The sequence below is a fragment of the Capra hircus genome, chromosome 21 (genome assembly GCF_001704415.2).
Source record: "Capra hircus breed San Clemente chromosome 21, ASM170441v1, whole genome shotgun sequence".
NCBI classification, from domain to species: Eukaryota; Metazoa; Chordata; class Mammalia; order Artiodactyla; family Bovidae; genus Capra; species Capra hircus.
This window is the reverse complement of record NC_030828.1, coordinates 58,391,469-58,417,007: the sequence shown is the minus strand read 5'-3', so window position 1 is coordinate 58,417,007 and position 25,539 is coordinate 58,391,469. Positions and strand designations below refer to the sequence as shown.

At 45.4% G+C, this 25,539-nt stretch overlaps 1 protein-coding gene across 2 annotated transcripts; it reads left to right on the top strand.

Annotated features, from left to right (window-relative positions):
• On the top strand, window positions 248-25,330 carry LOC102171661 (corticosteroid-binding globulin). Of its 2 annotated transcripts, none has more exons than XM_013973214.2 (5): window positions 248-343; window positions 13,324-13,952; window positions 18,996-19,266; window positions 23,049-23,196; window positions 24,806-25,330. In XM_013973214.2, exons 2-5 carry the CDS (start codon window positions 13,343-13,345, stop codon window positions 25,067-25,069), a joined length of 1,293 nt encoding a protein of 430 aa, XP_013828668.1. In that variant the 5' UTR covers window positions 248-343; window positions 13,324-13,342; the 3' UTR covers window positions 25,070-25,330. The 2 variants fall into 2 exon arrangements, with proteins under 2 accessions (XP_013828668.1, XP_005695407.2); XM_005695350.3 differs by lacking the exon at window positions 248-343 and adding an exon at window positions 1,734-1,832.

The following is a 25,539-nucleotide window of genomic DNA, read 5'->3' as shown; positions in this document are numbered from 1 at the left end:
CTTCTGCGCCCACTGCCACCCAGGCAACCGCAAACCCTGACGTAACTCCAGCCGCATTTTGCTATTAAAAAATCAAACCTCAGGGAATTGAATGCAGAAGAAAGTTAATTTGCAGCATTGCTGTGTTTACTTAAATTTCCTGGAAAAGGCTCCCATTGGTTAATGACTGGGGGGAGGGGACCACCAAATGGTGAAGGCCACTGGCCCCCCTCTAACCATTAACCAGCTGGGAAGCTGACCAACAGGATTTAGCAGCAGCAGCCCTGCTGGCTTACTGTACACATGACATGATCCAGGACAGCAGGACCAAGCCAGCAGTTGCAGCCTGAGCCCACTGCAGACCGTGAGTAACAGCTGCCCAGCCTCCAGAAGCAACCCATGACTGCGTCTTGCTCACTTGAATTTTTTTTTTTTAATGGGGCATGAAGCCTTAGGGCAACCAGCAGTGATAGGAGACAACCCTAGAGAGGGTTTTCCAGAGTCTGTGGGCCACCCACAGGGGTTTTGATTTTTTCTGGGCTCCTGTCTTGCAGGAGTTGACTCGGCGCTAAAAGCCATTCCCAGCTATTATTACACAATGCCCCTAAGGCCAGCCAGACAGCCATTAACAGCCTCTGAGATGGAGTCTGAGAGCTGGGATGGATCAGCACAATAGAGCACCCCTGCGGGGGGACACAGGCAGGGGAGGGCAGTGCCCAGGTGACCCAGCACAGACTGTACCCTACAGAGCTGCACACACCTGCTCCCTGGATGACCTGGGGCAAGGATCCTGCAGACAGAATGGAACTACCAGCATTACAGCACATGGTCCGAGGTTTAAATGCACAGGGCCTGGGACTGTGCCTAACTTGTACAGAGCATCTAGAAAAACAGAGAACACAGTGGGTGTGTACTGCATGTGTGACTTCAAAAATGAGGGACAAGGAGGACATACATGAATGAAATCCACGGATAATATTGATACTTTGCATTTTTACGTTGCTGGGTTTTCACTCTAGAGGAAGGCAGAACACAAGCTATGTAGTCAGACGGCTGGGCTTGGGATTTCAGCTCTCACTCCCTGGGCCTCAGTTTTCTCATCTGTACAATGGATCCAGGATGACCCAGAAAGTAAGGTCATTATTAACAGCTGTGACTGATATTCACAACAGTCTTGTGAGGTGGGTAGAGTTTTAATCCCCATCTTGGAGGATTAGCACAGGAGGGGATGAGGCGTGAAATCTGAGACAGCAGGAAGAAAAGGGAAGAGAGAAGAAGTTCTATTGGGGGAAAGCCCATCCCATTCCAGGCTGTGAACTGCATCAGGTCCTTGCCCAAGTAGGGGCCAAAGACAAGTGTGGAGATGGACAGGACTGAAGCAAAGATGTCACTACAGTCTGACAGGGGCAGTGACAGACAGAAGCACAGAGGAGGCATTCCTGGAGGAGGTGAGGAAGTGATCCAGGCAAGACGGGGAGGGGACAGGCCAACAGAGTGCAGAGAGTGGAGCCACATGGGGCAGGACTGGAACTGGCCCATCTTTGTCTCCAGTTCTCAGGCCAGAGCCAGGCTTTGCAAACATTGGAGAATGGAATGACCTCCCTGGCCTGACCCAGGCAGAGGGATGAAAGTCTGGTACGTGCTTGGAAGACACCCCAAGAGACACAGTGTTGCTATGACTGAGATTTCAACAGGCCAGATTTGGGGTTGAGGGGTGAGGCAGGACTCTCTGGGCAACGTGAGTGAGGATCAGACCTGCCTGGGAGCAACAGGAGTCCCTGACAGCTTTTCTGCAGGAGGCTGGCTCATCCACTTGATTCTGGAAACATGCCCTGGCTGCAGAAGAAAGAAAGGTTGGCAGGTGGTGAGCAGGAGGCATGGAGATCAGGTGGAGGAGGAGGGGCAACCGGGAGGGATGCCAAGTCCCAACTTTGGGCTGTGTCCTAGAACTGGAGAAGAGGACAGACCCCAGAAATGTAGACGGTCAAATGGGCCAGGCCAGGGGTAGGTGTTGTTATCAACTCTATTTTATATCAAGGAAACGGGCAGAGTTTAAACAGTGAACCCAGGTCACCTGGGTCATAAAGATAATGCTGATATCTCCATCTGACTTGGTCTGCTGTGAAACCTGGGAAAATGGAGATTGTCTGTAAGCCAGGCAACTGGGCAGGGAGGGCACGAGGCTCTCATCAAAGCTGAGTAGCCAGGAATAGGAATTGTATTTCCACGACATGGAGGGAGGCAGGCAGGGGGAGTTGAGAAGGACTCAAAGAGAGGTTCTCATGAAGTTCTGGGTTTGCAGTGGGCCAGGAAAGGGCCTCAGGGTGTATTCTGGAGCAGACTAGTGACTCCCACCCTCAGTGTGCACGCATTCCCCTGGGGGACTGGCTTCCGTGTGGGTTCCCAGCCCCCTCCCAGTATAGCTAGTCCTGTAGGTGGGGTGATGCAGGGGGACCTGCTTCTCCTATCAGCATCCTTCCCTTATAGGAATACAGGGGCGTTCCATGAAGCACAGGGCTTCGGACCACTGGCCTTGCAGATAGAGTGTCTGCTTACTGACTCTGACCTTGGCTGTATTTTTTGGAATCATCTTATCAAACCTTTTTAATGGCTTATCATTAATTTTTTACTGTGGTAAGATATATAAAGATTGAGCCTTTCGACCAGGTTTAAGTGTGCAGTTCTCTGGTATCAAGTACATTCACATTGCTCTATAACCATCACCACCATCCATTTGCAGGACTTTTTCATCATCACAAACTGAAACTCTACCCATTAAACCCTGACTCTCCATTTCCCCACTCCCCACCCTCCAGTGTTGTTAACTACTAACCTATCTTGGGTTTCTATGAACTTGACTGTTGGAGGGCTCTCATGTGGCTCCGTCAGTAAAGAATCTGCCTGCAATGCAGGAGACATACTGATCTCTGCCTCCTGGTTCCTAGCACCAAGTTCCTATAACCCTTGTAATTCCCTAAGTGATAAGAACGCGAGAAGCATCTTTTGTTCGAGTATTTGGTCTTTGACCCTGCTTCCTGAGGCAGAGCTCCGAAATCCCTTGGCATTTCCTGGGTGACAGCAGTGTCCTTTGCTCTAATGAGATGCTGGGTGACCTCCTGGATGACCTCAGGATGGTGGCTGGTCACCTGAAAGACCAAGTCATGACTGGAACTTGGAACTTTCAGCCCCATCCTGCAGGAAAGGGCGAGGGGTTGGAGATTAAGTTCATGATCAATTCCACCTACGTGATGAAGCCTCCATAAGCATGGCAAAGGTGTGGGGTTCAGAGAGCTTCTGAATGTACATGGCGAGAGGGTGGTGTACATACAAGCCACAGGGACAAGAGCCCCTGTGCCTAAGACCCCTCTAGACCTTGCCTTCGGAGAAGGCAATGTCACCCCACTCCAGTACTCTTGCCTGGAAAATACCATGGATGGAGGAGCCTGGTGGGCTGCAGTCCATGGGGTCACTAAGAGTCAGACACGACTGAGCGACTTCACTTTCACTTTTCACTTTCATGCATTGGAGAAGGAAATGGCAGCCCATCCAGCATTCTTACCTGGAGAATCCCAGGGACGGGGGAGCCTGGTGGGCTGCTGTCTATGGGGTCGCACAGAGTTGAACACGACTGAAGCGACTTAGCAGCGGCAGCAGCAGACCTTGCTTTACTCTCTTTATCTGGCTGTTCATCGTTATTATACCCCTTACTTTTTATTTATTTTAAGTTTTTAGTGGAGTATAGTTGATTTACAATGGTGTGTTGATTTCTGCTATACAGCAAAGTGAATCAGTTACACATACACAAGTATTCATTCTTTTTTTAGCTTCTTTTCCCATGTAGTTCACTATGAAGCATGGAGTAGAGTTTCCGGTGCTATACAGTAGGTTCTTCTTAGTTATTTTATAATAGTGATGTATGTATATTAATCCCAATCTCCCCATTTATCCCTTCTCCCTCACTTTCCCCCGGGTAACCATAAGTGTGTTTTCTGTATCTGTGATCCTATGTAAGTTCATTTGTTTAGATTCCATATATAAGGAATACCATATGACCTTTGTCTGTGTCTGATTTACTTCACTCAGTATGGCAGTCTGTTGGTCCATCCATGTTGAAGCAAATGGCATTATTTCAGTCTTTCTATGGCTGAGTGATATCCCATTGTATATATGTACCATATCTTTATCCATTCCTCTGTCAAAGGACGTGTCCTGACTACTGTAAACAGTGCTCCGGTGAATGTTGGGGTATGCATCTTTTTGAATTATGGTTTTCTCTGGATACATGGTCAGGAATGGGATTTCCTCATCATATGGGAGATCTATTTTTAGTTTTTTAAGGAACCTCCATACTGTTCTCCATAGAGTCTGGACCAGTTTACATTCCCACCAACACTGTAGGAGGGTTCCCTTTTCTCCACACCCTCACCAACATTTATTGTTTGTAGATTTCCTGATGATGGCCATTCTGATCTTACATTTCAGGAATTAATCCCACCTTGACATTGTGTAAAATCCTTCTACTACGCTGCTGAATGCTACTTGTTAACATTTTGTTGAGGGTTTTTGCCTCAATGTTCATAAACAATATTTGTCTGTAGTTTCCTTTTCTTATAGTGTCTTTGTCTGCCTTTGGTATCAGGGCAATGAATGAGTTAAGAAGCGTTCCCTCCTCTTCAGTTATTTTGGAAAAGTTTGAGGAGAATGTGTGCAAATTCTTCTCCAAGTGTTAGGTAGAATTCAAAACTGAAGCTGTATAATCTGGGTTTTTCTTTGTTGGGGGGTTTTCAATTACTGATTCAATTTCCTGACTACTTAAAGGTCGATTCAGATTTTCTGTTTATTTGTGGTTTAATTTTGGTATGTTTTGTGTTTCTATAAATTTTCCATTTCATCTAGGTTATCCAGTTTTTTGGTGTGTAACTTCAAATTTTTTCATAGTATTCTCACAATTTTAAAAGAATTTCTGTGGTATCAGTTCAGTTCAGTCGCTCAGTCGTGTCTGACTCTTTGTGACCCCATGAATCGCAGCACACCAGGCCTCCCTGTCCATCACCAACTCCCAGAGTTCACTCAGACTCACGTCCATCAAGTCAGTGATGCCATCCAGCCATCTCATCCTCTGTCATCCCCTTCTCCTCCTGCCCGCAATCCCTCCCAGCATCAGAGTATTTTCCAATGAGTCAACTCTTTGCATGAGGTGGCCAAAGTACTGGAGTTTCAGCTTTAGCATCATTCCTTCCAAAGAAATCCCAGGGCTGATCTCCTTCAGAATGGACTGGTTGGATCTAGGCAGTAACAAACCATGTGCTCACCAGGACCCTAAGACAGAACTGTGTCTGAGTGTCTCCTACGGAGGTATGGGTCAGCAGTGGACTGCTGCAGGGACAGGGGCTTTGGGTGCAGTAGACCTGGGTATGGCATAAACCCTCTTGGAGGAGGTCACCTTAACCCCACCATAAAGCTGCCAAAACTTACATAGGACTAGGGAAACAGACTCTTGGAGGGCACAAACAAAACCTTGTGCACACCAGGACCCAGGAGAAAGGAGCAGAGAACCCATAAGAGACTGACCCAGACCTGCCTGTGAGTGTCCAGGAGTCTCTAGTGGAGGCGTGGGTCAGCAGTGGCCTGCTTCAGGGTTCAGTTCAGTTCAGTTCAGTTCATTCGCTCAGTCGTGTCCGACTCTTTGTGACCCCATGAATTGCAGCACACCAGGCCTCCCTGTCCATCACCATTTCCCAGAGTTCAGTCAGACTCACATCCATCAAGTCCGTGATGCCATCCAGCCATCTCATCCTCGGTCATCCCCTTCTCCTCCTGCCCCCAATCCCTCCCAGCATCAGAGTCTTTTCCAATGAGTCAACTCTTTGCATGAGGTGGCCAAAGTACTGGAGCTTCAGCTTCAGCATCATTCCTTCCAAAGAAATCCCAGAGTTGATCTCCTTCAGAATGGACTGGTTGGATCTCCTTGCAGTCCAAGGGACTCTCAAGAGTCTTCTCCAACACCACAGTTCAAAAGCATCAATTCTTCGGCACTCAGCCTTCTTCATAGTCCAACTCTCACATCCATATGTGACCACAGGAAAAACCATAGCCTTGACTAGACGAACCTTAGTCAGCAAAGTAATGCCTCTGCTTTTGAATATATTATCTAGGTTGGTCATAACTTTTCTTCCAAGGAGTAAGCCTCTTTTAATTTCATGGCTGCAGTCACCATCTGCAGTGATTCTGGAGCCCCCAAAAATTAAGTCTGACACTGTTTCTACTGTTTCCCCATCTATTTCCCATGAAGTGATGGGACCAGATGCCATGATCTTCGTTTTCTGAATGTTAAGCTTTAAGCCAACTTTTTCACTCTCCTCTTTCACTTTCATCAAGAGGCTTTTTAGTTCCTCTTCACTTTCTGCCATAGGGGTGGTATCATCTGCATATCTGAGGTTATTGAGATTTCTCCCGGCAATCTTGATTCCAGCTTGTGTTTCTTCCAGTCCAGCGTTTCTCATGATGTACTCTGCATAGAAGTTAAATAAGCACGGTGACAATAGACAGCCTTGACATACTCCTTTTCCTATTTGGAACCAGTCTGTTGTTCCATGTCCAGTTCTAACTGTTGCTTCCTGACCTGAATACAGATTTCTGAAGGGGCAGGTGAGGTGGTGTGATATTCCCATCTCTTTCAGAATTTTCCACAGTTTGTTGTGATCCACACAGTCAAAGGCTTTGGCATAGTCAATATAGCAGAAATAGGTGTTTTTCTGGAACTCTCTTGCTTTTTCCATGATCTAGCGGATGTTGGCAATTTGATCTCTTGTTCCTCTGCCTTTTCTAAAACAAGCTTGAACATCAGGGAGTTCATGGTTCACATATTGCTGAAGCCTGGCTTGGAGAATTTTGAGCATTACTTTACTAGCATGTGAGATGCGTGCAATTGTGCGGTAGTTTGAACATTTTTTTGCATTGCCTTTCTTTGGGATTGGAATGAAAACTGACCTTTTCCAGTCCTGTGGCCACTGCTGAGTTTTCCAAATTTGCTGGCATGTTGAATGCAGCACTTTCACAGCATCATCTTTCAGGATTTGAAACAGCTCCACTGGAAGTCCATCACCTCCACTAGCTTTGTTGGTAGTGATGCTTCCTAAGGCCTTCAGGGTAGGGGGCACTGAATGAAGCAGTGCCTGCATGGGACCTTTGGACGGAGGTCTCCATTGTCTTCATTACCTCCACTGTAGGTCAAACAACAGGGAGGGAACATACCCCACCCATCAACAGAAATTGGATTAAAGATTTACTGAGCATGGCCCCACCCATCAGAACAAGATCCAGTTGTTCTGATCCTCCCCCACAGTCAGTCTCTCCCATCAGGAAGCTTCCATAAGCTTCTTATCCTTCTCCATCAGAGGGAAGACAGAATGAAAACCACAATCACAGAAAACTGACCAGTCTGATCACATGGACCACAACCTTGTCTAATTCAATGAAACTATGAGCCACAATGTAGGGCCACCCAAGACAGATAGGTCAAAGGTGGAGAGTTCTGAAAAAACGTGGTCCACTGGAGAAAGGAATGGCAAACCACATCAGTATTCTTGCTTTGAGAACCCCATGAACAGTATGAAAAGGAAAAAAGATAAGACACTGAAAGATGAACACCCCAGGTCAGTAGGTGCCCAATATGCTACTGGAGATCAGTGGAGAAATGAAGAGATGGAGTCAAAGTAAAAACAACACCCAGTTGTGGGTGTGATGGGTGATGGAGGTAAAGTCTGATGTTGTAAAGAGCAATATTGCATAGGAACCTGAAATGTTAGGTCCATTAATCAAGGCAAATTGGAAGTGGTCAAACAGGAGATGGCAAGAGTGAATATCAACATTTTAGGAATCAGTGAACTAAAATAGACTGGAATGGGTGAATTTAACTCAGATGACCATTATATCTACTACGGTGGGCAGGAATCCCTTAGAAGAAATGGAGTAGCCATCGTAGTCAACAAACGAGTCTGAAATGCAGTACTTAGATGCAATCTCAAAAATGACAATGATCTTGGTTCGTTTCCAAGGCAAACCATTCAATATCACAGCAATCCAAGTCTATGCCCCTACCAGTAATGCTGAAGAAGCTGAAGTTGAATAGTTCTATGAAGACCTACAAGACCTTCTAGAACTAACACCAAAAAAGATATCTTTTTCATTATAGGGAACTGGAATGCAAAAGTATGAAGTCAAGAGATACCTGGAGTAACAGGCACATTTGACCTTGGAATAGAGAATGAAGCAGGGCAAAGGCTAATAGAGTTTTGCCAATAGAATGCACTGGTCATAGCAAACACCCTCTTCCAACAACACAAGAGAAGACTCTACACATGGACATCACCAGATGGTAAATACAGAAATCAGATTGATTGTATTTTTTGCAGCCAAAGATGGAGAAGTTCTATACAGTGAGCAAACACAAGACCCAGAGATGACTGTGGCTCAGATCATGAACTCTTTATTGCCAAATTCAGACTTAAATTCAAGAAACTAGGGAAAACCACTAGACCATTCAGGTATCAGTTCAGTTCAGTTCAGTCACTCAGTCATGTCCAACTCTTTGCAACCCCATGGACTGCAGCACACCATGCCTCTGTGTCAATCACCAACTCCTGGAGCTTACTCAAACTCATGTCTATTGAGCCATCCAACCATCTCATCCTCAGTCATCCCCTTCTCCGCCAGCCTTCAATCTTTCCCAGCATCAGGGTCTTTATCAAATGAGTCAGTTTTTCAAATCAGGTGGCCAAAGTATTGGAGTTTCAGCTTCAGCATCAGTTCTTCCAATGAATATTCAGGATTGATTTCCTTTAGGATGGACTGGTGGGATCTCCTTGCTGTCCAAGGGACTCTCAAGTCTTCTCCAACTCCATAGTTCAAAAGTATCAATTTTTCAGTGCTCAACTTTCTTTATAGTCCAACTCTCACATCCATACATGACTACTGGAAAAACTAGACAGATCTGTGTTGGAAAAGTAATGTCTCTGCTTTTTAACATGGTGTCTAGGTGGGTCATAACTTTTCTCCCAAGGAGCAAGCATCTTTTAATTTCATGGCTGCAGTCACCATCGGCAGTAATGTTGGAGCCCAAAAAACTAAAGTCTGTCACTGTTTCCACTGTTTCCCCTTTTATTTGCCATGAAGTGATGGGACCAGATGCCATGATCTTAGTTTTCTGAATGTTGAGTTTTAAGCCAACTTTTTCACTCTCCTCTTTCATTTTCATCAAGAGGCCTTTTAGTTGTTCTCCACTTTCTGCCATAAGTTTGGTGTCATCTACATATCTGTGGTTTTTGATATTTCTCCTGGCAATCTTGATTCCAGCTTGTGCTTCATCTAGTCCAGCACTTCTCATGATGTACTCTACATATAAGTTAAATAATCAGGGTGACAATATACAGCCTTGACATACTCCTTTCCCAATTTGAAACCAGTCTGTTGCTCCATGTCCAGTTCTAACTGTTGCTTCTTAACCTACATACAGATTTATCAGGAGGCAGGTCAGGTGGTCTGATATTCCCACCTTGTGAAGAATTTTCCACAGTTCGTGTGATTCACTCAGTCAAAGGCTTCGGCATAGTCAATAAAGGTATTATTATACAGTGAAAGTGACAAATAGCTTCGAGGGGTTAGATCTGATAGACAGAGTGCCTGAAGAACTATGGATGGAGGTTCGTGATATTGTACAGGAGTCAGTGATCAAGACCATTCCCAAGGAAAAGAAATGCAAAAAAGGCAAAATGGTTGTCTGAGGAGGCTTTACAAATAGCTGTGAAAAGAAGAGAAATGAAAGACAAAGGAGAAAAGGAAAGATATACCCATCTGCATGCAGAGGTCCAAAGAATAGTAAGGAGAGATAAGACAGCCTTCCTCAGGGATCAATGCAAAGAATAGAGAAAAACAATAGAATGGGAAAGACTAGAGATCTCTTCAAGAAACTTAGAGATACCAAGGAACATTTCATGCAAAGATGGGCACAATAAAAGACAGAAATGGTATAGACATACCAGAAGTAGAAGATATTAAGAAGAGGTGGCAAGAATACACAGAACTATACGAAAAAAATCTTCATGACCCAGATAACTACGATGGTATGATCACTCACTTAGAGCCAGACATCCTAGAATGTGAAGTCAATGTGAAGCCTTAGGAAGCATCACCATGAACAAAGCTAGTGGAGGTGATGGAATTCCAGTTGAGTTATTTCAAATCCTAAAAGATGATGCTGTAAAAGTGGTGCACTCAACATGCCAGCAAATTTGGAAAACTCAGCAGTGGCCACAGGACTGGAAAAGGTCAGTTTTCATTCCAATTCCAAAGAAAGGCAATGCAAAAAAAATGCTCAAACTACTGCACAATTGCACTCATCTCACATGATAGCAAAGTAATGCTCAACATTTTCCAAACCAGGCTTCAACAGTATGTGAACCATGAACTTCCAGACGTTCAGGCTGGATTTAGAAAAGGCAGAGGAACAAGAGATCAAATTGCCAACATCCATTGGATCATCAAAAGAGCAAGAGAGTACCAGAAAAACATCTATTTCCGCTTTATTGACTATGCCAAAGCCTTTGACTGTGTGGATCACAACAAACTGTGGAAAATTCTTCAAGAGATGGGAATACCAGACCTCCTGATCTGCCTCCTGAAAAATCTGTATGCAAATCAGGAAGACACAGTTAGAACTGGACATGGAGCAACAGACTGCTTCCAAATTGGGAAAGGGGTACGCCAAGGCTGTAAAGTGTCACCCTGCTTATTTAACTTCTATGCAGAGTACATCATGAGATATGCCAGGCTGGATTGCAGCACAAGCTGGAATCAGGACTGCCAAGAGACATATCAAAAAACCACAAATACGTAGATGACACCACACTTATGGTAGAGAGTGAAGAAGAACTAAAGAGCCTCTTGATGAAAAGTAAAGAGGAGAGTGAAAAAGTTGGCTTAAAACTCAACATTCAGAAAAGTAAGATCATGGCATCCGGTCCCATCACTTCATGGGAAATAGATGGGGAAACAGTGGAAAGAGTGGCAGACGTAGTTTTCTGGGTTCCAACATCACTGCAGATGCTGACTGCAGCTGTGAAATTAAAAGACGCTTGCTCCTTGGGAGAAAAGCTATGACCAACCTAGACAGCATATTAAAAAGCAGAGACGTTACTTTTCCAACAAAGGTCCATCTAGTCAAAGCTATGTTTTTTCCAGTAATCATGTATGGATGTGAGAGTTCGACTGTAAAGAAAGCTGAGCACTGACGAATTGCTGCTTTTGAACTATGGGGTTAGAGTCCCTTGGACAGCAAGTAGATCCAATCAGTCCATCCTAAAGGAAGTCAATCCTGAATATTCATTGGAAAAACTGATGCTGAAGCTGAAACTCCAATACTTTGGCCACCTGATGCGAAGATCTGACTCATTTGAAAAGACCCTGATGCTGGGAAAGACTGAAGGCGGGAGGAGAAAGGGGCAGAAGATGATGAGATGGTTGGATGGCATCACCAACTCAATGGACATGAGTTTGAATAAACTCAGGGAGTTGGTGATGGACAGGGAAGCCTGGCATGCTGCAGTCCATGGGGTCAAAAAGAGTCGGACATGACTGAGCGACTGAACTGAACTGAACTGATAAGTAATAATGCCCCTACTTTCATTTCTGCTTTTGGTAATCTGAGACTTCTGTCTCTTTGTCGAATTAGTCTAGCTAAAGGCTTATCAATTTTGTTAATCATTTTGAAGATTAGATTTTATTATAATTATATCCTAATATATTGTTACAACACTATAAAATATTATATTTTGGCTTCATTGACTTTCTCTAACTTCTATTTATTTATCTGTGCTCTGATTTTTATCGTTTCCTTTCTTCAGCTAGCTGTACTCTTTTTTGGTGCCTATTGACATGGATTATCTTTTTCCATTCTTTCATTTTCATATATGTGCCTTTGGATCTAAAGTGAATCTTTTTGTATTGAGCATATAGTTGTTTCTTTTTGTAAAATCCATTCTGTCAATCTCTGTCTTTTGACTGGAGAATTGTATCCATTTACATTAATTACTCATACGGAGGAACTACTCGATCATTTTCCTATTTGTTTTCTATATGCCTTATGGGTTTTTTGTCCTTTATTTCCTGCATTACTAATATATTTTTTGTGTGTGTTTAGTTGATTTTCTGGATTACATAGGAAGATTTATATTCCTTAACACAAAGGAAGGATTTTAATTACCTTCTCCCTTCCCTCTGTGCATGTGCTGTGCTCGTGTCCAACTCCTTGCGATCCTATGGACTGTAGCCCGCCAGGTTCCTCTGTCCATGGGATCCTTCAGGCAAGAACACTGGTGTGAGTTGCCATGCCCTCCTTCAGGGGATCTTCCCAACCCAGAGATTGAACCCAGGTCTCCCACATTGCAGACAGATTCTTTACCAGCTGAGCTAGCAGAGAAGCCCCTCTCTGTGCACACTCTATAACTATTTCTTTTCAGGTTTTAATGGAAATTACATTTAATATGGTAAAGTTATACCACTCTCATTTGACTTTATGCCAGATCATCTTCAATAACATACAAAACTGCTCTTATATAGTTCCATTCCCATATCTTTTCAGTTATATAAGTCACAAATTACATCTTTATTCATTCTGTGTCCAAAAAGATACATGAATAATTACATTTTATGCATCACTCTTTTAAATTGTATAGAGAACATAAACAAGTGGAAATACAAGTCAAAGCTATACTAGTTTTTATACTTACTCATATATTTACCTTTTGCAGAGATCTTTACTTCTTCTTACATAATCTATTTACTTTCTGGTGTTCTTTCATTTTAACCAGAAGTACACCGTCTAGCATTTCTCATGGGAGAGGTCTAGTAGTAAGCTCCCACAGCTTTTTTTCATCTAGAAATGTCTTAGTTTCTTCCTCACTTTTGAAGGACAGTTTTGACTGATAGAGTATTCTTGGCTGATAGTTTCTTTATTTCAGTACTTTGAATGTATTAATTGAGTGGGTATTTAACCTTTCTGAGCATCTATTCTGCCTACATAAAATCAAAATAATCCTTTATACTTTGTTGTTGGTGAAGCAATCTTTTGGGCACATGGTTTGGTATTTGAAAATCACAGCAGGTGCAATTCATACTTTCAGGTGAGGAAATCGAGGCCCAGAGTTCTGACTTGTCCCAGGTCATACAGCCAATGTAGAAGAAATTGGAGCTTGAGTGGGGTCTTCGCTAGGGCTTCCGCCTACTGCTCGCCATGCCCCACTGCCTTGGAGGACCTGCATCATCTAATGAGCATCTCTGATTTTGCAGGCCCTGGCCATCCTGGACAATGCTGCTCACGCTGTACACCTGTCTCCTCTGGCTGTCTACCAGTGGGCTCTGGGCCGTTCAGGCTAAGGGCTCTGGCACTGACGTGAGCACAAGGAACCCTCACCGGGACTTGGCTCCAAACAATGTTGACTTTGCCTTTACCCTGTATAAGCACTTAGTGGCCTCAGCTCCAGGCAAGAACGTCTTCATCTCCCCTGTGAGCATCTCCATGGCCTTAGCTATGCTGTCCCTGGGTGCCAGAGGCTACACACAGGAGCAACTTCTCCAAGGCCTGGGCTTCAGCCTTGCTGAGATGTCCGAAACTGAGATCCACCAGGCCTTCCGGCATCTCCACCACCTCCTCAGGGAGTCAAACACCACCTTGGAAATGACCATGGGCAATGCCTTGTTCCTTGACCACAGCCTGGAGCTTCTGGAGTCGTTCTCAGCAGACACCAAGCACTACTACGAGCTGGAGGCGTTGACCACAGATTTTCAGGACTGGGCAGGAGCCAGCAGGCAAATCAACGAGTATATCAAGAATAAGACGCAAGGGAAAATTGTGGACTTGTTCTCGGAGTCAGATAGCTCAGCCATGTTCATCCTGGTCAACTACATCTTTTTTAAAGGTACCCCTCACCCATCCCATTCAGTTAAAGCCATCAAAACCCAGAGTGTACTCGTAGGTAAAGTCTTTGATCTTACAAAGCACATGCATGTCTGAAGAGTCTCTATCTTCACCATGATCCTATTAGAAAAGTGAATTACATCACCCTCACCAAGGATTAAAATGACACTCAGAACAGCTTGCCCACGCTCTTGCAGGTTGGTTTAAGGGCCAAACATGTAACCATGAACCCTCTGAGTGCCTCATGGTCTACAGATATTGGCCAAGTTCTGACTGAGAGTCAGGTACTTGGTCAGGGGCTGAAAATACAGCCTAGAACCAGACAGACAGCCCACACTCTCAGGAACTTCCAGACAGCCTATTAAACAACTTCCCAAGCCAGCTCTGACCAAGATCCCTCTCAGTCAAACCGCAGCCCCTCCTCACCAACTAGGAGCAAAATTTTCCAAAGTGCCTATCCATAAAAATCACCATGGAGGCCTGTTAAAATGACAGATCCTGGTGTCCGTGCCAGATCTGCAGGAGCAAAACTACAGCAAGAATGTTCTAGAATTTGTATTTTTAAGAAGGCCCCCTCCCCCAATCATTTTTATGAACAGGCAGCTTGAGGATATACTAAACTTTGGTAGCTTAAACAGCACAAATTTTAGTCTCGTTACTTGTGTGTGTGTGTTTTGAGAGTTTTAACATCTGCTCTCTTAGCAACGTTTTAAGTTTATGTTAGTGTTGGTGTGTTAGCCACTCAGTCATGTATGACTCTTCGGAACCCCGTGGACTGTAGCCTGTCAGGCACCTCTGCCCATGGGATTCTACAGGCAAGAATACTGGAGTAGGTTGCCATTCCCATCTCCAGGGGATCTTCCCGACCCTGGGATTGAACCTAGGGCTCCCACATTGCAGGCAGATTCTTTACCATCTGAGCACCAGGGAAGCCCCTACAGTGTTATTAATTATAGTCACCATGCTGTACACTCGATTCCTGAAACTTACTCATTTTGTAACTGGAAGTTGGCACCTTTGACCACCTTCACCCATTTCTCCCATCATTCTATTCCCTGTTTCTGTAAGTCCTACAGCTTTAGATCCCACATGTAAGTGACAGCATACAGTATTTGTCTTTCTCTGTCTGATTTATTTCACTTAGCATAATGCCTTCAAGATTCATCCATGCTGTCACAAATGGCAACATTTCCTTCTTTTAAGGGCTGAATAATATTCCAATCAGTGTGTGTGTGTGTGTGTGTGTGTGTGTGTGTGTGAACATAAATGCACTTTTCTTTATTCATTCATCAGTGGACACTTAAATTGTTTCCACATCTTGGAAACATGGCTATTGTGAATAATGCTTCAATGAACATGGGAGTGCAGGTATCTCTTCAATATAGTGGGTTCATTCCTTCTGATAATTCCTAGAAATCGAGTTGCTGGATCATGTGGTAGTTCTAGTTTTAATTTTTTGAGGAACCTCCATACTGTTTTCCATAATGGCTGCACCAATTTACATTACCACCAACAAGGCACAAGGGTTCCCCACATCCTTTTCCCCACATCCTCACCGGCACTTGTTTTCTTTATAATAATAGTCATTCTGACAGGTGTGATGCAATATCTCATTGTGATTTTGATTTGCATTTCCCTGGTGATTAGTGGTGTTAAGCGCATTTCCTTGTACTTATTGGCCATTTATATTTTATCTTCCTTGGGGGGAAAAATATCCATTCAAGTCCTCTGCTCAGTTTTAAATTTAATTATTTGAGGCTTCTTTTGATATTGAGTTGGATGAGTTTCTTACCTTTTTTATTTTTTTTGGATATTACTCCCTTTATCTGATATATGTTTTGCAAATATTTAATCCCATTCCATAGGTTACCTTTTTACTTTGCTGACTATATCCTTTGCTATGCAGAAGCTTTCTGGTTTGATGTGATCCCATTGGTTTATTTTTGCCTCTGTTTCTTGTGCTTTTGCCATCTTATAAAAAAAAAAAAACTCATAGCTAAAATTAATGTCAAAAAGCTTCTTTTTACCCTAAATTTTCTTCGAGGAGTTTTATGGTTTCAGGTCTTATGTTCAAGTCTTTAATACATTTCAAGTTAGTTTTTGTGAATGGTGTGAGATAGGTGTTCAATTTCATTGTTTTTTATATGAATATCCTTTTCTCAGCTCCATTTATTGAGGAGATTATTTTTTCCCCTTGAGTATTCTTGGTTCCCTTGTCATATATTAGCTGACTATAAATGTGAGGGGTTATTTTAGGCTTTCAGTTCTGTTCCATTGGTCAGTGTGTCTGTTTTTATGCCTGTACCATACAGTTCTGATTACTATAGCTTTATAATACAGTTTGAAATCAGGAGGTGTGATGCTTCCAGCTTTCTCTTCTTTCTCAATATGGCTTTGGCTATTCAGGATCTTTTGTGATCCCAATCAAAACACAGTATTCTTTACACCTGCCCATGGGAGGACCAAGGAGTCTAGGAATGTTTGCCTGGGAATGTTCCTGGATGCTCGCATGAATTCTCCAGGCCACGTCTCCCACTAGACTATGCGCTCTCGTGCACGGCATCCTCAGCTCCCTGGGCACCCTAGTGCCTTTGCATAGTGCTTGGCACATGCAAGGAACTCAGCAGTGGTTGCATAGAAGTTCTGCAACACCGGTAGAAGCCTAAGGGAGACTTGAGAGACGGCTGGCAGGACAGGAGCTGACAGAGTACCATTTGACACAGGGCTTTGCTCTCAAAATTTCTAAGCATTCTCATGACTGCAATGGGGCTGAGTTGATAGGAAATAATAGCTCCTGGTAATAAAATCAGAAATAGTTTGAACATCTGAAAGAAGAGCAGACATTAACAGGAGTGTGGGTTGCTTGATTATACACAGATGTTCTATGATAAAGCAAAGCTAATTAACAAGCCCCTGTTTAAGCTGAGAGACACTTTGAAATGTTTCCAGCAAGTCAGGATAATAATACAAATGAAGAATGGTGCAGCTCTCATCACTAAACTTGGGACATGGACAGTGTCCCTGGCATGTTCCTTACTTAGTGAACTGTCTTAACAGCTCTTTTTCAGAGAACATTAGAAATATTGTTAAAAGATCTTCCAGGGACTCATCCTTGCTGTCTCCAATTTCCCTTCATAAATTCCTAGGAATTTTCAAGAAGAAAAATCCCTTAAAGTAGAAATTAGATGGTATTCTAAATTTGGTTTTCTACCAAGCTGGATATATGATACACTTGCTTCTAGAAAAGAAATACTCAGTAAAAAGCACACAGCAAACTTTTAAGTATGGAAAACCTAGCTCTTAAAAATATTTCATCCACATATTTTTGGCTGTGAATTGGAGCAGTTGGCCATAAAACACACACCCCTTTAATTCTGAGGAGTCCAGACTTCCTTTGTTTTTGTTTAGTCACTAAGTCATGTCTGACTCTTGCAATCCCATGGACTGTAGCCTGTCAGGCTGCTCTGTCCATGGGATTTCCCAGGCAAGAATACTGGAGTGGGCCGCCATTTCTTTCTCCAGGGGCTCTGCAGGACCCAGGGATCAAACTCATGTCTCCTGCATTGGCAGGCAGATTCTTTACCACTGAGCCACCAAGTAAGCCCAGAGGATGGCTTGAGAGCCCATAGACTATCTCACGTGCTGTGAGACAGCCTCAGTCATGGAGATGGACCAGGCACAGTCCCCGAGTCTCCAGGATCTGCATCCATTGCTCATTACCCTGCATTCTCTGGCTTCTGCCTATCATCTCCCTTAGAAGTCCTCCAGGGTGCTGAGGCTGCCTCGGAACCGAGAGTCTTGGCCTCGTGGTCCAGAGACCCCACAGGTGAATGGATGGAGAATGTCTCTCGGAGCTATGCTCTGGCCACTTTCAGGCAGCTTCAGGTGGCAATCAGTGATTTCACAAGGGTTTCTGGGTTGGAGGTCAAGGGCAGCCAGAACACTTGGGGTCTGCTGGGCTCAGGGTCCTCATTCATCTCCAGACCTGTGAGATAACCTAGAGCCAAAGAGGCCCTGGTGAGACTCAACCTGTGTCTAAATATCCAAAAACCTGTCATCTCCAAGAGGACTTGGAGTGTCTTGGAATAAACTCAAGGGCTGAACAGGCTCAGGCAGGCATTACCATCAGGCAGGCTTTGGTGGCTCAGATGTAAATAATCCACCTTCAGTGCGGGAGATCTGGGTTCAGTCCCTGGGTTGGGAAGATTCCCCTGGAGAAGGGAACAGTTATCCACTCCAGTATTCTTGCCTGGTGAATTCCATAGACGGAAGAGCCTGGCAGGCTACAGTCCATGGGGTCGCAAAGAGTTGGACATGACTGAGTGACTTTCACAAGGAGCAATTTCCTTCCCATCAGTACTGACCAGTAGTGGAAAGTCCCATCAATTACAGTAGTGAGTTCCCCATCACAAGAGGAACAAACAAATTGCATGATGCTGTGGTGGAATGTGGTGAAGGGGATATGAGTCCAGGTGGGGATGGGAGTCTGAGACCTTGAAGGACTCATCTCACCCTGATCCTGTCTCTAGGAAATGTGCTGTGGCCCTTGGGACCACTCAGGAGGGGAGGAGCTGCCTGCAGGAAAGTGGGTACGACTGACTGGGGGACCAGGCTGCCTGCTGTGCTTCTGTGGCCAGGACATCAGGGGGTGAGGATGGAATAGTTGATCAGTTCCCCCAACACTACTTCAGAGCCCTCCAATCCAAGATCCACTCAATCCAAAGTCTAGTGTACTGAATGCTACTCCCAAATCCCCGGACCGGCATTCTCTGTTTTCTCTCTCCTTCCATTTCTAAAAGTCAGTCTCAGAAAGCATACTAATCTGCAGTGTATCACAAAGGAGGATGGAGCAGGCTTTACACCTCTGGGAATTTCACACCCTAGCACAAAATTCCAGCAGCTCTGGTGAGGACCTTCCAGGTTGAGGAGGCCACTGCCTGATTTGTTTGGTGGTCATCCCTGGTGCGCTGATGCCACCCAAGCTGTGCCTTCCTCCTGCTGTCACAGGCCTGTTTCCTCCCCTCCCCGCCCCTCCTCTCCCCAGGCATGTGGGCACACTCCTTCGACCTGGAAAGCACCAGAGAAGAGAACTTCTATGTGAACGAGGCGACGACGGTGCGGGTGCCCATGATGTTCCAGTCGAACACCATCAAGTACCTGAACGACTCGGTGCTCCCCTGCCAGCTGGTACAGCTGGACTATACAGGCAATGAGACTGTCTTCTTCGTGCTCCCAGTCAAGGGGAAGATGGACTCGGTCATCACCGCGCTGAGCAGGGACACCATTCAGAGATGGTCCAAGTCCCTAACCATGAGGTAAGCCCTTAGCCAACTGAGTTTCTGCAGTTCCCAGAAAGTGGGGAGAGAAGAAAAGGGATCCATCTAGCTATCCTTCTACCCCTAGACTTGCCCTCCAGGGCTTATTGTTTCCCTGTGTGCTGGGTTCTCTGACCTGGAAGTCACACTTGTTTATCCACCTGCTGATTGACACAGGGATGCTCTGGGGCATTCCACAAAGGGGGGTCCTTCTTAATCAGGAAGTTGTCCTGATTAAGTTAATCACCATGTCCTTCATTCATCCATCCAGTCATTCAGTATCCATATGTGGAAGCAACTGCTATGTACGACACACTAGGCTAAGCAGAAGGGATGTACTCTAGAGAAGGAAGCGGATTCTAGCGGAATTATTAGTGGTACAGTGATGTAAGCTCTGTCAGAGCAAGAGAGGGAAGGAGAGGCATAATGTATAAAACTTGAAGGAGGGTAGGAAACTGGACTCTGCCCCAGGAAACTGGGGAAGGGGCTACAGAGCGGAAGGCTTTCACTTTGAACTGAGCCTTAAGCCTGAGTAGAAGTTCAGTCAGCATGAAGCACCCCAGGATCACAGGTGGAAGAGGTAACAGCACCAGCCAAGTCAGGGAGGCCAGGACCCGAGCACCGTCAGCAGCAGAGGTAAGCCAAATCCCTCTCAGATGAACTTGGTAATCCAAGAATTTTGCCGGCAGAAAAATCTAGAAAGAAGCTCTTCTACTTTGTTATAGACAAAGGCTTTGTGTTCCATGGTTTGGGGTTCTTTTTATTATAAATGATCCTCTTGGAGAGCTGCTGAGTCCTGGTGCCTCTGGAGAGGTTAATCCAGTTTCAGAGTGGACAGGAAGTCCTGGGGCATTCTCCTTCAGGGAAGAGAGCTCTGTGTTCCAGAGATCCCCAGAGCCACATGGGGGCCATGGAAGGCATTCTTAGTGTCCTTGGACCAACCATCTCTCCCTTCAGGGTGTGTGCATGTGAACCCGTGTTTGGTCCATCCATCCATCCATCCATCCATCCATCATGTGCTCAGTCGTGTCTGACTCTTTGCAACCCCCTGAATGCCAGGTTCCTCTCTCCATGGGATTTTCCAGCCAAGAATACTGGCATGGCTTGCCATTTCCTCCTCCAGGAGATCGTCCTAACATAAGGATCAAACCCATGTCTCCTGCATTGCAGTGGATTCGTTACTGCTTGAGCCACTGGGGAAGCCCCACATGTTTGGTCAATAGTTGGGACCCATTTGCCAGTTTTTCTGGTCAACCGTCCCATCCCTCCCTCCCTTACCCTCACCCCTCGAAGGGACCCTGTAATTCAGGTACAGCCCCACCAGGTGGTGATAATACTCTGTGATTCAAATTCTAAACCCTGATGTATTGAAAATGAGACAAAGGATACCCTTTCTCTTTACTCCAAAAATAATCTCTAAACTAAAATACTTTAAAACAACATTCACCAGTAACACGTGCCATTTTCATCTAGATTTTAAAAAAATAAACATTCAAGGTAAAACTTTGCACCTTTGGACATCATATGTCATTGGGCATCTACTTTATTCCAATGATGTCACCTCACCTTCACACTCAGGTGGTCACTTCTCACTTCTCACCACTCCCAGCATCACTACCCCTCCCACCATGCTCTCCAATGGATCTGAGCTCAGCATCCTTCAGATCCCAGCTGATACCCCACCTCCCACTGGAAGCCCCTGGGCCCTACTCACAAGGTGCTCTCATAAGAGCCTTCCCCCGGGTCCCCTTGCTCAGCTGTCACCTGCCTGCTGCCAGCAGGTCATGGTGACAGCTCTCGGGGTAGGGCAGTGGGGCTCCAAGGCAACAAGTCCTGGTTTCTTCACAGTCCTGCTGCTTCCCAGGGGTGTGACTTTGGAGAAATTCCTCAGCTTCTGAGATTCAGTCTCTCAATCTGGAAATTGAAGATGTTGACTCCACTTTGTAAGGTTGCGCAGATTAGGTGAGGTATAGGAGGTCAGGAAGGTGAGCCAGGAGCTGCCTGGTATGGGACTGCCTCCCTTACCTTCTGTTGCCACTGCTCATCTAGAGAAGTCCCACATCTCGTTGGCCTTGGGCTCCTCCTCAGTTCCCCAGGTTGGCAGCCTCCAGGCCTCCCCAGGGTGGCTTGTGCACAGTGCAGAGCAGCTCTCCAGCCTTCCCTTCCACAATGGACAGTGTGGGCCTTATCACTGATTTCAGGGTTTCAGGCATCTTCTCTCCCCTGTGTGGTGTAGATGAGGACAAGCACAGAGAGGGATGGGACTTGGCTAAAGCCACACAGCATTAGCAGCACAGCTGGGGCCAGGACCGCTGCTCCTAGCTGCCTGCTTCTTCCACTCCATTTCTCCCAGGGGATGCTTGCAGTTCCACAGGACTTTTTTTTTTTCTTTTTAAAATTAAAGTACAGTTGATATGCAATATTGTGTTAGTTTCAGGTGTACAGCAAAGTGATTCAGTTATATATCCTTTTATCATTCTTTTCCACTATAGGTTATTACAAGATAATGAATACAGTCACCTGTGCTATAGAGTAAATCCTTGTTGTTTATCTAATATATATGGCAGTGTGTATCTGTTAATCCCATACTCCTAATTCATCCCTCCCACCCCTTCCCTTTTGGTAACAATGTTTGTTTTCTATGTCTGTGAGACTCTTTCTGCCTTATAAATGAATTCATTTGTATTATTTTTAGATTCCACATATAAATTATATCATATAGTATTTGCCTTTTGCTATCTGACATTTCACTTAGTATGATATTCTCTAGGTCCATCCATGTTGCTGAAAATGGCATTAATTCTTTCTTTTTCATGGCTGACTAATATTCCATTGCATATATATATCACATCTTCTTTATCCATTCATCTGTTGAAGGACACTTAGGGTGTGTTGTCTACTGTAAAGAATGCTACAATGAACATAGAGGTACAGCCATCCTTTCAAATTAAGAGTTTTCTCTGGATATATGCCCAGGGGTGGGATTGCTGGATCATATGATAATTTTTTAGTGTTTTAAGGAAACTTCATACTGTTTTCCACAGTGGCTAAACCAACTTATATTCCCACCAACACTGTAGGAAGGTTTCCTTTTCTCCATGCCCTCTCTAGCATTTACAGACTTATTATTCACAGACTTTTTAAATGATGGCCATTCTGACTAGTGTGTGGTGATGTCTCAGTGTGGTTTTGATTTGCACATCTCTAATAATTAGCAATGTTGAGCATCTTTTCATGTGCCTGTTAGCCATCTGTATGTCTTTTTTTGGGAAAATGTCTATATAGGTCTTCTGTCCATTTTTTTGATTGAGTTATTTGGTTTTTTGATATTGAGTTGCATGAGCTGTTTGTATAGTCTGGAAATTAAGCCCTTGTTGGTAGCATGATTTGCAAATATTTGCTCCCACCCCATAGGTTGTCTTTTCATTTTGTTTATGGTTTACTTCTGTTTTGTTTGATCCTATTTTTTATTTTCTCTTTATTTCTCTTGTCCACAAGGATTTCTTTAGGGATTCTTTCCTCCAGGGTCCAAGAGTTTAGTTGGATTGAGTGGAATCAGCTCCAAGGAAGAGCTGAGAAGAAAGGACTTTGCAATTCAGAGGCCCAAAGAAGAAGCTGCTTGTGCGTTGCAGGGAGAGGCAGATCCTGCCTCCTGCCCTGTCCCCTCCTCTGTCCCCAAACAGCAGGTCCAGCAGGGAGGCAGGGGCATCGCAGGGGAAACAGGAGTCTGGCTGATCAGGCCCAGCCCAGGAAAGTCTAACCCCATCTGCTTACTCGAGCAGCCAGGTGGACCTGTACATCCCAAAGATCTCCATCTCTGGAGCCTACGACCTTGGGGGCATCATGGGGGATATGGGCATTGCAGACTTGCTCAGCAACCGGACACATTTCTCAGGCATCACCCAAGAGGCCCTGCCAAAGGTGTCAAAGGTAGGTGTCTTTACAGCCCCTCCTTCCCCCTCTACCAAAATTCACAGTACAAACAATAATAAGCAACACAGAGCCCATCCATGAACAGGTCACTAGACCCCAGGCTGAGAGGTCTTCTCCAAGCCTCCAGTTTACAACAGGCTAAACGGAGTCTCAGCAAGAACGTGACCTCCCTAAGGTCACACAGGAAGCTGGGGACAAAGCAGTTGCACAGTCCAGCGTCCACCTGTTCTGCCAGGCCACACAGAGGGGGCTCTGCAGAAGACAAAGTCATCACGGCAGGACTGTTAGCAAAAGGAAGGGTCTGCATGAGATCACACTGAATCTCCATCCTTCAGCTTTAGGTTCTGTCACTCATTCAGAAATATTACAGAGCAAGTTCTATGTGTCCCCACCTGGGCTAGACACTAGAGATGCCTCAGATGTAGCCCTGCCCTCGCAGGATCTTACCATCCTGTGGATGACAAAAAAAAAGGATGAGGGGGACAGGAGAGTGAGAGAAGCCCCTGCCCTCATACATGCAGACTTTGACCACTGTGATGCCTGGCACACAGTATGCGCTCAGCAGTGCCTGTGTGTGAAGGACTCAGTCAGACTGCTACCACCTTACAAGGTGGCTGCAACCCCAGTTTCTCAGAGGAGGAATCTCTGGGAGAGTGAATGACTCACCAAGGTCACAGAGGCAGTAAACAGGCTAACATACGACTCAAAACCTCATATTCCCAGGACACAGTGCAGGGGATCCTAGCCCAGCTCAGCTTCTCCCTAGCCACGTGGGCCTCATTTCAGAGTGCTCTGAGCCTCTGATTCCCAGCTGCTCCATCCAGGAGAGCCCTGTCCTTTCGTTGTTGTTGTTTAGTTGCTAAGTTATGTCTGACTCCTTGCAGCTCCATGGAGCCCGCTAGGTTCCTCTGTCCATGGGATTTCCCCAGCAAGAATACTGGAGTGGGTTGCCATTTTCTTCTCCAGGGGCTCTTCCCCACCCAGGAATCAAGCCTGCATCTCCTGCATTGGCAGGCAGATTCTTTACCACTGAGCCACCAGGGAAGCCATCCTATCCCATAGGTGGTGTTATTTAATCAGCCAGTTCTGATCTGTCCAAGGCTTTTGATACAAGCCACTCAAGAGTTTTACCAGCTTGAGAATATCTTCTAATTTTGATTATAACTAGGGATGTTTGAGAAGTCACAGATGACCCTTTCCCCTACAGAGTGGGTACAACCCTTTTGCATAAATCGAACCCTCGTATTTACCGGCAAAGTGAAGAGGGAACGAGGTCTCCGTCCACCAGCGCAGGACCCAGTAAGGGACGCCCAGTATGGATGCTGAGCTCCAGTTTCAGCCCCAAGTCCTTCTCTCTCCGTTGGTGGGCTCCACCTGCCGATTTTCTAGGGAGGCAGCCTAGGTGTGACCTGGGTCCGGGGGGTGGACAGATTCCAGCGCTAGTCCGGGGGCTGCCGCATAGATGAGGAATCAGTTAGTGCCCTTCTCTGAGCCACAGCTTCGCAGTCCAGAAAACCGGGGGTGGGAGGAGCTGAGGCGGCGGAGCTCAGAAAGCTCCGCCCATGCAGCCGGTGCTCATCCTCCTGGCCGGGTCTGTTCCCACCAGGTGGTCCACAAGGCCGCGCTGCAGGTCGATGAGAAGGGCTTGGAGGCGGCCGCCCCGACCCGGGTCAGCGTGAGTGCAGCGCCCGGGCCGCTCACCCTCCGCTTCAACCGGCCCTTCATCATCATGGTCTTCGATGACTTCACGTGGAGCAGCCTCTTCCTGGGCAAGGTTGTGAATCCCACGGAAGGTGCGCTCCCAGGAGCCAAGCTGCGTCTGACGCGGGCACCCAGAGCCCACAGAAAGGGGTGGGAGGGCTCCCCCTAATCCTCCCCAGGTTCCCCTCTTGTAATAAATCACTGTCATTGCTACTGGTGACAAGAGTGGTTGAAGGGGAAGAGGGGGACGACCGATACACTGAGTCATATCAGTATAATACTGTGCCGATGTAATTTTCCGGTTTTGATCCTTGTCCTTCGGTTATGTGATATGTGGAAGCACCGTGAAAGGTCTATGGAAACATTACTATGTTTGTAAACTTTTGTCAGTTTGAAATTATTTCTAAGTAAAAACTTTAAAAAGAAGGAATCATCCAAGTCAAAACACAACAGAAAGATGTATTCAAAGTGCTGGGGGGGGGGCGCGGGGTCGGATATGTCCTATCTCTCAGAAAGCAAAAGAAAAAAAAAAAACCTTCAAAATTGAAGACAAAATAAGGGGTTTTTTCAGAGAAATAAGAGCTGAGGAAGCTTACCACCTTTACTAAAGAAAAATTTTAAGTAGTTCTTTATAGAGAA

What these genes read in the sequence shown, in the direction of transcription:
- LOC102171661 (XM_005695350.3), top strand. Translation starts at nt 1,807, where the DNA reads ATGCCCTGGCTGCAGAAGAAAGAAAG. An exon ending in CAACTACATCTTTTTTAAAG is followed by an intron (nt 13,953 to 18,995) that starts GTACCCCTCACC and finishes TCCTCTCCCCAG; the next exon opens with GCATGTGGGCACACTCCTTC. An exon ending in CCCTGCCAAAGGTGTCAAAG is followed by an intron (nt 23,197 to 24,805) that starts GTAGGTGTCTTT and finishes TGTTCCCACCAG; the next exon opens with GTGGTCCACAAGGCCGCGCT.